The sequence below is a fragment of the Rhincodon typus genome, chromosome 13 (genome assembly GCF_021869965.1).
Source record: "Rhincodon typus isolate 14 chromosome 13, sRhiTyp1.1, whole genome shotgun sequence".
Taxonomy (NCBI): domain Eukaryota; kingdom Metazoa; phylum Chordata; class Chondrichthyes; order Orectolobiformes; family Rhincodontidae; genus Rhincodon; species Rhincodon typus.
In genome coordinates this window covers 64963432-64975455 of record NC_063344.1, presented here as the reverse complement: position 1 = coordinate 64975455, position 12024 = coordinate 64963432, and the positions used below count along the sequence as shown (strand labels likewise).

Sequence of the window (12024 nt, the reverse complement as noted above, 5' to 3'; positions counted from 1 at the left end):
ATATTTTGAAAGGACAGAGGGGATAGTTTAACATCCCATCCAAATGTTGACACCTCAGTTAAGACACCCTTTGACATTTAGTTTAAAACAAAGGGTTACAGAGGGAAATAGCAGCCTGAGTACATTTATTCAGCAGATCTAATGAAACGGAACTGATCTGGATTTTAACAATCTGCCAATTAACCATGTGCACCTCAAATTCACCACAAGTCATTTCTATCAATCCATACGACTAAGCTACTCAAAGTTGCAATCAGGACAGAGAAGGAAATGAGATGATGTGAGTATATGCGAGGGTTCTCTGATTTCTTGCTAGAGAAAGCAGCATCTTTTGACTAACTCCCTGTCTCTGGTAGAATCAGAATTTTCGGGCTAAGACCACAGCCTTTGTAAAGGATCAAGGGGATTAGTAACACAATCTCTGAAACAATCTCTCATGTGACAGCGTTCTTCTCTGTGAAACGACCTTATAATTCAGAACAGGTTTCCTTGTTAACCCACATTACAATGTCCCCATCTTTAGCAGTCAAGTCTGCTGGGTGTCTTGTTCCACGATCCTGACTACACTGAGCTCCCAACACTGTGCTCCAAGGAGCCGAAATAATTGTCAGACAGAAGGCTTCAGTCAGGCCACAAAACACAGTAGTAGCCAAGATGGCACTGGAGCATGGCGACTTTGTGCTGAACTTTTCACGGAACTCATGTATTCCTAAACTTGAGTACATGTTACAAAAAAGTCCAGTTCTAATTCAAAAAAGAAATTCTAGCAAATTGCACTCATGTGGAGTCTTTAACTTGGTAAACATTCTAAGGTGTTTTAAAAGATTGAAAAAGTGGGCTAATTTATAGGAGGAACTGGGTATATGAACAAAAGCAGAGAGAAATGTGAACGCTACTTTTCAGATTGGGCAACTATCACAATGGAAAGAAACCCTAACCTCACCGCAGGGTGTAGATGAATCCAGACAGCAGAACAGACGAAGCCAAAAACTAGTGGGACAGCGCAGAGGCAAGCCTTGTAAGATTTAAAAATCATCACCCATGTTTATATCCAGGTTCATCTGCGAGGGGATTGCATTACCACAGAACTATTTGCTTTAATTACAGTCTGGAAGGGTTGAGGGCAAATTCTCCTTTTTAACCAGCAAAGCATCCTTGGCCATAATTTTCCCACAGTGCAGATGAAATGAAGGCATTGTTTACTTTCCGTTTGATTTAGTTTATTCAGTCTCTGAGCTGAGGCACTGTCACTGGATCTTATGAGAAAGGCAGACAGTAATATAAACAACAACAAAAAAAAAATTCCTTCATCATTGAACATTCTCAGACTTTACCTTCTCAGTCACAGTCAATCTCAGTTCCCTCTTCGATAGCCCAAGGGAAGGCAGTAGTGAACAAATCAGAATTAGCGAACTGACTGCAGAATATTGTTTAATTGACAGGGTGGAAATAGTCATTTACAGCAAGCTACCTTGCAGTTTTGATGGTTTGTTGGGGGAAAGCAGATCGTAACTCCTCAAAAGATGCCACTGGCTGTAACATCTTATCTCTTGCAGTAATATTTGCAGCAAAAATGTCTTCTATCGGCAACTAGCTGTTTTGCCGTTGGAAAGATAAGTCCAAATGCATGACTGCAATTGCAATCTTAGTTTTACATTTATATAGTGCCTGGAAAATAATATCTTTTCATACGTATTTTAAGGGAGAAACAGATGAATAAAGTCCATGTATTCAACATACCCTCATTAAGCATCTTTGTCACTTCCTCAAAAAACCCTATCTCATGCCTGCAGTATCACTTTGTTATCTAGTTCCCGCAATCTCAGCTTGGTGCCCACTTTTGCACCTTGTTTCCACAGTCTCACCTAATGTCCACATGTCCCTATTTTCCAGCAGGCGGGCACTGAATTAGGATCACAAATCCAGCTTACATCTTTCTCAGTTACAAGACATCTGGCAGGCCATTATAGCACTAATGCTCTCTTCTTCTGGGATGAGTGTCAGATCTGGGATCTTCCTGATCACTCTGGCTGAGTTTCATATTAATTACTTTATGGGAGAGAAAGCGATAGAATTTAAAAGAAACACACGGACCAAGGAACTGAGCAGTCTCACAGTTCACACACAATTTCTTGCTGCAGTTTAATGTTCCTCACAGATGTCCAGTTCCTCTCCACACTGTCTCCATATTGCTGAGGGAACTGCTAAATGTGAGAATATGCACAGTAGCCTCAAAGTTCAAACAGCAGGTAGAAGTTTTAATTTCTTGAAAATACCAATTACAGATATTTACAAAGGAACATCCAGCTTACTTCAGACAGTGGGGTCGTTGACTAATTTGGCTTAGTTCAGACCTGCTACTAAACAGTTATTCCCAGTTGTGCCCCACATTTTTCACATTCTCAAAGTCACAATTTACCTTAGTCCATATGAACTTTCAAGAATTACAGGCAGAGAAGTGTGGCTCATGCCCAAAGCGGCAGTAAAGGCGACACTCCACACAGCAACCTGTACCAGACCAAGGCCTGATTCAATCTCACCTTTGGGCCTCATTTCAGAGTCACTGATGGGCTGAGTGCACCAAGTTGGAGCTTATTGCTGTTTGAGGTGGGTGATAAATGTGCGGAGCCTCCCACACTGAGGGGAAATGGATCAGATTTTATAGGGACATCTTAAGTAGGTTGCAGGATTTTTCTTTCGGTCCATAAAAAGTGGAATCTGCAATTTCCCCCTTCCTTTGATTGAGCAGTCTTCCTGCAGTTCCTCTAAGGACGGTCAATTTGACTGTTAACTACGCTAACACACTCTACTCTTTTGCACCAGAATAATTAGATCCAAAGTCCAATGTGGCACTCTGATTAGCATTTTAACCGACCTTACATGTGGTTCAAGCTTAGGGGCTGCTCACTAGCTGATAGGCAAAACTTAAGATTGAATCAGGTGGCCTTTGGGAGTCAATGTCATGGTCAAGGTAGACCCTTGATTTTTAACTGTTGTAAAAAGGCCTTTGTATTCCCCTCCTCCATCCCCATCACTTCATTTAAGGATTCCTTCAGATCCCTGTTACGACAGTTGCTAAATAATTAGTTGCCCACTTCAGGGCCTCATTGGCGACATGGATTTATTTGGGACCATACCGAGGTCATTACCGGCTATCCTCCCATCTGATTAAGTGTCCCCCATGCCCCACAACCAATCTCACAACAGCGAAGTAAATGAACTAAGAATTGGCATTTGGGTTAATGACCATTTGTGAGAACTGATGAAAGGTCATCACCCTGAAATAGAGTCATAGAATCATTCGGCACAGGAATAGACCCTTTGGTCCAACTAGTCCATGCTGACCATGTTCCCAAACTAAACTAGTCCTACCTGCCTGCACTTGGCCCATCTCCCTCCAAACCTTTCCTAGTCATGAACTTATCCAAATGTTTTTTAAACATTGTAACTACAGTCATATCCACCACATCCTCTGGAAGTTCATTCTATACAGAAACCAAATGTAAACTTGGTTTCTTTCACTAGTGCTGATGTCTGATCTGTGGAGCATTTCTAGCATTTTCTGACTTTATTTCAGATTTCCTATAATCACCATATTCTACCCTTGTGAAGTAAGGGGCAAGGGATTTGTGATGCTGAGATTCTATACACGATAATAAATAAGCCAGTTGATGGCACAGAAGAATAGGCTATGAGAACAGGTGAAGGGAGAGGATTCCCTCTTTAAACATATCATCAAAGTTCATTTGCTCCAGAACTCTGCTTATTCTGTACAGCTTTTGTTTTGAGTAACATCAATTGGTAATTAACATTGAGTAATAATTTGATGGTGTTTGTCACTAACAGGAGGCTATTGTCAAGCCAAAAAGACATTCTGCCTGTTCCACAAATGAGTAATGTGGTACATGAATTAAGATGTCAGTGTGACGCTAGATATTTAGGTTACATATGCCAAAATCTGGTGACTGTATCAAACATCAAGTCCTTTTGGCTTTTGCAACAACCAACACACACTTGTGAAATTCATAACCACTTTAGATATGATTCCACAATCGGACAACATTTACCACATAACCCTGCGTGTCCTAAGAACTTTTTAAATTCATTCATGGGATGAGTGCATTGCTGACCAGGCAGCATTTATTGCCCATCCCTAACTGCCCCCTAGGCAATTAAGAGTCAACCACATTACTGTGGGTCTGGAGTCACATGCAGCCCAGACCAGGTAAGGATGGCAGCTTCCTTCCCTAAAGGACATCAGTGAACCAGATGGGTTTTTCCTACAATCGACAATGGATTCACGGTCATCATTAGATTTTTAATTCTAGATATTTACTGGATTCTGTTGTGGTGGGATCCCCAGAACTTTATCTGGTTTTCTGGATTAATAGTCCAGCGATAATACCTCTAGGCCATTGCCTCCTCACACATTATGCCAATACCCAATTCTAGATTGTCAGTCGGGCTTGCAGGATTTTGTAGGATAGTGGCAAAATACACCAAGCCTTATTTTTTGCAATCAGAAAGAACACGTAAATATTCTGTTTAACAGCAACAAAATAGGTGACAGGTAGGCTCTGGTTCATTTCTCAGGGCAATGTCTTGAATCCTCAAAGTCAATTGGCCCTGTTTCAAATTTAAACAAACTTGGCTGTTAACTTTCAATCATCATCAACTGGTGCATTCTTCAAGACAATGCCTCCAACAATCAAAGTCCACTTGCCAACCAAATCAGCACTCTGCTTTCCCTTTACTTTGGTATTTCTTGTGAATTGTCCAGATGAGTGCAAGATAAAAATTTTTGACAAAATGTGTCATTTTACAGCAATACTAAAGTCCTGTTCTAGAATATTTGAGTCCGCAGTTGACTAGTTGAGTAATACAAATTAATAAGTAATTAACAGTTTGCCTAAGGCTTACTTTTATATAATAACTAAATCACACAATCTCCCAGACCAGGATTTTCATGTCCAAATTTTTCCTATCCATATCTCCAAGAACCTTTCCATGCTTTCCCTTCCATTTCAGATTTTGGGTGCGCACAATATTTTTCAACACTGTGAGAGATGAAAATTGCTGTTGAATTATCTGTTGGTGTCAATGGAGAGCAAGTGAGGAGAAACCCTTCACAAGTCCTGTCCTCCCCAGCTTATGAACCTACATTCTTCAATACAATCGGTGCTAAATTGAACTTTGACTGAGTGACACATTGTTTCATTACCTTGATGGTAACTCCCAGTTCTGTACACCTTGGCCATCAAACCTCCAAACAAGCCTGGGACATCAGTGTCTGAAGAAGAATCTTGCTTTGCAAGAAGCAAACCAAAGATCTGAAGGGATTTCCAGAGAAATTTGTTTGTTCAGAATACCTCCTGATTCTGTGGCTGATTAACAAAAGAAAACAATTGTGGGAACAATGTAACATTTTCCAGCTGTCTAGAAAAGACAACAGAATTATTTCCCACCAAAAGGATTGAAGTTACTGTGAAATTTTAGGACATTGTTGAACAGGGTTGAAATTTTCTCACTGAATACAGTTGAAGGAAGCAGGGGACCTCAAGTCCGTGTTATCCCAAGGGCATTCCCCAATTCCAGTCTGTGAATATCACGCGAGCAAACTGTGACTGCTCTTGGTTTTGCTCTCATTGATGCAAAACCCCACAAAAATACTTTATGTAAGCTTCAAAACACGTTGTTTTGCAAAGTAAATACAGGTTAATGTGTTGTGGCTCTGAGGAATGGACAATGAATGGATTAATTGCATTTACATTGCACCTTTCACAATGCATCATGACAACACAACTTTACACTGATTTAGAAAAAAACCCAAGTTTGGTCACTTATATACAGTGTATAACACAGCAGCCAATTCGCTCACAGTAAGGTCCTTCAAGCAGCAATTCCATAAGAAGCAGTTTTTTTTTGAGGAATAAGTGTTAGCGGGACTCCTTTGAGAACTAAAAACAGAAAACAGTTCATGCTGGAAATCTGAAATAAAACAGAGAGTGCTGGAAAACTTTAGATGGAGAAGAGTCCCATTTAACTCAAAACATTAATTCTATTTTTCTCCCTCCATGGACACTGCTGAGTAATTGAAGTTTTTTTTTTGTTTTTAATCCAGGAAGAATGTCTGCTCTTCTTTGAAACAGTGCCTTGGTGTCTTTTCTGCCCATCCAAGATGGCAGATCTCTTGACTTAACATTTCATCCCCAAGATAACGCCTTCAATAGTGCGGCACTCTCTCAGTACCACACTAGCCTTTCTACTCAGGTTTCTGGAGCTGGATTTAAACCTGCAACCATCAATAGTCAGCATACCACCACTGCAGTATTGATGATATCCAGATGTTAAAAAATAATTGATACATAAGTGGCAAAGTAATCTAAACAAGGAAGGGCCATTTGCTCCATCCAGCTTGCTTCAGCACACACTAATGTCCTCTCATGAATATCAATCCACAGCACCACTATGTATCATTCCCAGACTTTAAGAGATACTGGGTCAACTTTCTTCAAAACAGACCATTGCTTGCCGAAGACATGGGTTGTGGAATCCAAGATAGAGGTTAGCACAACCGATTTTCCCAATGTTAAAATTAATAGCCTTACAGATGGAGGTTTCAAAAAGTAAGGATGCTGAACTCGACATGAGATTATCCCTTTTGCACTCCTTTCTCTCTCCTGCAAACAGGACAGCTTTTATCTCTAAAATCTTCAAATGTAACATACCGTGTCGAGGCAGCTCTACACTAGTTAGCTTAACACTTGCTGTAGAGAAACTAAAGAAATCCGTACCAAAGGAGCAAACAGAATAATATCTAGAAAGTGAAAATATGACAAATAGCGTTTCAAAAGGGAAAGACTTCTTTGATCAACTTCAGTTAATTCCCCGAAGACATAGTAAAGTCGACTGGGATAATTCAGTTGATACAAAAACAGAAATTGCTGGAAAGGCTCAGCGGGTTTGGCAGCATCCGTGAAGAGAAATCAGAGTTAACTTTTCGGGTCCGGTGACCCTTCTGCAGCAATTTCTGTTTTTGTTTCTGATTTACACATCCGCAGTTCTTTCAGTTTTTATAATTCAGTGCATGTAATTTATCTAGATTTCCAAAAGCCTTTCAATAAAGTACCACAAAATAAGTTAATGAATACAATCATAACTCATAGACAGGTACAACTGGCAGAAGAGGTAACTGACTGCAAGACAGCAGGAATAAAAGGTGATTATTCAGAGTGATAGAAGATAGGATGAGGGTTTCCAAATTGTTGGAAACTATGTTAACAATATCAACTTTGGAATCAGAAACCGAATTTCTAAATTCACGGGTAACACCAGATCTGGCATGGAAGGGGTGGAATATTCCATATTGAGTTAGATTCACATAATCTACAAGAAGACGTTAATGAAATTGCAGAAATTTACTGGTAAATGAATTTTAACATAGATAAATGTGAGTGATTACATTTTATAATAAACATAAGATGAGTGCTTAATATTTGGAAAAGAAGAATCTAGATGACAGTAGAGGAGCAAAGGGGTCAGGGAAAATAAATACACCAAACATTAAAAGTATTGATGTACGTTAACGAAGCTGTAATAAAACTAACCAAACATTAGGATTTATTTTTAGAAGGAAAGAATTGAAGGCAAGTGGTGGTAACTGTTCCAAACCTTTGGAAGACCACACTTGGAGTGCTATATACTGTTTCAATCAACATATTCAAACTATTATATACCGAGGCACATATAGAGGCATTGTCATAAGCTTGCCAAGCTTATACCTATCAGGGAATTAAAATAGGCTGGGTTCCTCTTCAAAATGAGAATGCTGAGGACTGACTCAATCGCAGTCTTTCAAATTATGAACGGTTTCAATACAAGAGATGCTGAGTTTTTTTTCCCACTTGAGGGGAAGAACAAAATTAATCGTCAAGAAAAGATGGTCATGAAGAAATTGAACAGAGAACTCAGAAAAACAATGCTTATAACCAGAAAGCGATAGAAATGTAGAAATACTTCCCAAAGGGAGTGGTGGTGATCAACAGCATACATCTATTTAAGGGGAAATTGGAAAAATCTATGAGACAGAAGGGAAGAGAGGTTTATGCTGTAGGAGTTAGATCATGAAAGATGGAAGTGGAGCAGGAATCCCAACATGGACTGGGCCAAATGGCTCACTTCTGTGCTGTACATTTGATATAGTCTACTTTACATAACGTATTCAATGAGAAGTTTTCCATCCCTCATAGTTCTTTAATAGGCAGGACAATGCATTGAATAAAACTTTGCCTGTGGGATAAACTTAAACATTGAGCATTTCAAACCAAACATGCAAGGAAAGTAGTTAACAGGATAAGATCAGTGCCTGTCTCTTCCACACAGTAATAATGCACATGACATCTGGTTACACAAGTTTGCACTCAATTGATAAATGACGAGAACGATGACAGGTAATGTAAAGGACAGCTCTCCTGTCTTCCCTGCGTGGAACTGTGTTTTAATGAATTCACTCACAGATTGCAGGTGTTGCTGGCTAGGCTAGCATTTATTGCCCATCCTAAATGCTCCAGAGAAAGTGGTGCTGCCGTCTTGAGAACCACAGCTATATATTTGGTTTAGGGACACTCACAATGCCATGAGGGAGGGAATTCCAGGATTTTGACCCAGCAACGGTGAAGGAACGGCCTTATATTTCCACGTCAGGATCATGTGCGGCATGTTCCCATGTATCTACTGCTCTAGTCCAACCAAATAGTTGTGGTCATGGGGTTGGAAGGTGCTGTCTAAGGATCATTGGTGAATTTCTGCAGTGCATCTTGTAGATGATACACCATGCTGCTACTGAGTACTGGTGTTGTATGGGGTAAACATTTCTGGATGTGGTACCAATTAAGTGGGCTGCTTTGTCCTGGATGGTGTCAGGCTTCATGCAGTTTCTTGTTGGAGCTGCACCTATCCAGGCAAGCGGGGAGCATTCCAACACACTCCTGACTTGGGCCTTGTAGATGGTGGACAGGTTTTGGGGAGTCAGAAGGTGAGTTACTCGCTGTAGGATTGCCAGCCTCTGACCTGCTTCATAGCCACTGTATTTACATGGCTAGCCCAGTTCAGTTTCTGGATGATAGTAATGCCCCAGGACATAGCTAGTGAAGGATGAAGCAATGGTAATACCGTCGAATATTAAGGTTCTTAATGATTCTCCCTTGTTGGAGATGATTATACCTTAACAGTTGTGTGCTGAGAATATCACTTGCCAGTTATCAAAATTCATCAATTTTCTCTTAGTGTCCCACATTATTTTAAACATGTGCCAGTTCATTTGCCTTTAAGTTTCCTTATGACATTTTCCCATAAACTCAAAGTAAAATTCCACAGCAGAATGTGTTCCTTTCACTTGCTATAACAGTGCTACACAGAGTCTATAAGTGCCAGAACTCTGATTGGATAGAAGACCATGACTAACTGCAGATCCTGCGCTGAATTGCACTTCCTCCACCGCAAATGGGGAGGGTTCTGGGCTGGATACAAAATCTGAGATCCAGCCTTAAAAGATTTTCTACAATCACAAACTTATTCAAACTAGTGCCAAAGTGTGACTGATATTATCTTCATAATCTTCCAAAACAATTAGAAATGGTTGCTTTTACCTTGGCTGTTCATTTGCAATGCCGCGATGGCAACACAGGGCTGTTAGAATATCACATTTGCATCTCCCAGTTCTTTGCTTATTACAGATCAGTAGCCAACCCAGCTAACTCCCAACAGTAGAGACTAATAAGAGATCCTTGGGTCACATATAACCAAACACAAATAGCAGATACTGGAGCAAAATGGAATATGTCAAGAGATTGTGCAAACCCAGTCCTGCTAGTGCAAATGTAGCCAATATTTATGTATTCTTATGTCTGTCACCATCACACTTAAACACATTCCTTGAATTTGGACGTGGATCGACAACACAATTAATCTCTGCAAAACCACTAAGAAGTAAAGAGGGTACGTTCATAATGTTTGTGCAATGCAACATATCAACAATATATACAAAGAGGGCCAGAGGTTAACGCCACAGATGTCACATCTAATATTATTTCACACACCTAATATTATTGCAAGTTTGCAAGCCAACCACTTACCTTTCCACAACATTTCCCCCATTCCAGCAGGTTGAGCTATCATGAGGCCGGAGATCATCTGCACAGATCTGCTCTGCCATAGAAGCATAGAAGGTCCTATACTGTCGGATGTAGTTCAGGAAGTCCCTGTTGAAATAAATATGAAGTCAATCCTCCAATGCACTCAAGTTCAATATGAATAAAACAATCCAGTATACATGAGAAAGGTGTATCCATTGCAAAGCCACTGAACAACTCACTCCACTTGTAAATACAGTAGTATAGCATTAAATCACTTCAAAATTTCCATCCTAGCATGGGTTTCTACCATTAAGGCATCAATGGATGGCAGTCATCTTTCAATCATACCCATTTTAAATTCCATGTAAAAGTATAATGTGAACTCTTTACTCAGAATTAGAAGATCTAAGTTCTAATTGAAGAAGCAAGAAATGAGTCTCAGGATTATTGAATCAAAGTATTTGATAGTCTTAAGACTGTTCCAGATTTTTCTTCCCACATTTTTTCGAGAAAGCTTTTTAATTTTTGGAATATGAGCTGCTTCAGCCAGGCTACAGTTTATTGCCAGCTCGTCATCCTTGAGAAGGTGGCGACCTTTTGAAACACAACAGTCTGGTGTCACACTGGAGAAGGTGCTTGCAGAATGCTGTGAGAGTTGGAAGTTGGTTTTCTTTGTACAACATGAAGGTAAATGACTACCTGAGGTTGTTTGATTTGTAAATAGGCAGAGTTACTTGGAATTTGTCCTACAAGGTAATCATATTACACATGACCTATGAAGCAATAGATATGTAGACAATGTAGGTGCATCTTCTCATGAGATCATTCTGCGCATGCTTTGTCCAATTGTGCTCTTAATCTGGGTTGACTGAAAATCTTTGATTATGGGACCATCTGTACATCATCAATGCAATTAACACGGGAACAGTATCATTCTCCCGCAACAATGCATCAAAAAGACTACAAGAGACTGTTTCATTATAAAGTATTGCAAATTATTGGAAATGCGTAAGAAATAGATTTGAAGAGACTTCTTTTGGAGTAATTCTATGCTTTCTCGTCAGCGTTAGCTCAATGGTAGCATGCGTGCCTTCAACAAAAGATTGGGGATTTAAGGGCCACTGACAATTAGTTCTAGTCTGAAGGTTTTATGTGAATTTTGTTGACTTTCAAAATGTTGTAGGTACTCTATATAGATTTGCTTTTCTCTCTATATATATTTTTATATTGTACCATAAGTAAGGAATAATAAATACTCCCAAAGCAAGTAAGTTTTGATATGGTCTCAAGACAGCACTGAAAATATTTTCTGTAATTGGTTCAGTTCATGAATGCAGCTAACCATCACCTTCATACACGCACAGTTGGGAATGTGTGAAAAATGTGGTACATAAATTCAATCTGTAGTTTATAAATGTATTACTGCTTATGGGAACATTAAGAATAGAGTTAATGCCTGAAGAGAAAAGTACAAATGTTGTGCTTTCTAGGCCTGAATGGAATGTGTGTTTGTTGAAGAGGAGGGTACCCTGTATAAGTTACAGACGCATGATGATGAGTGAATTTTATGAACATTTGTCTGATTATCTTTGTGCATCAGAAGGAATTTAAACAAAACATCACTAAAAAGATTAAGTTGCAAACTGTATGTGATATCCAAAAGAGAGTGCAGATGCTGGGGTTCTTGGAGCAGAGCATGTTAGCTGGTCATTTGAAAGAGGCTCTAAACTCAACATGGCTTTGATAGCGTAAATAAGGAAAAACTGTTTCTCAGTTTAGACAGGCCAATAACCAGAGGTCCTGGATTTCAGGTAATTGACAATGAGAAAACGTGAGGAAACCTTTATTTTTGTCCACAGCGAACTGTGATGATCACGAATACGCTACCTGA

General features: G+C 39.6%; 1 protein-coding gene across 1 annotated transcript in view; it reads right to left on the bottom strand.

Moving 5' to 3' along the window:
* Positions 1-12024, bottom strand: part of LOC109917891 (glypican-5-like) — a 214195-nt gene that overhangs the window by 138370 nt on the left and 63801 nt on the right. The window contains exon 4 of the mRNA XM_048604137.1: positions 10134-10259. Coding sequence (XP_048460094.1) covers positions 10134-10259 — 126 coding nt within the window. The remainder of the gene's footprint in view (positions 1-10133; positions 10260-12024) is intronic.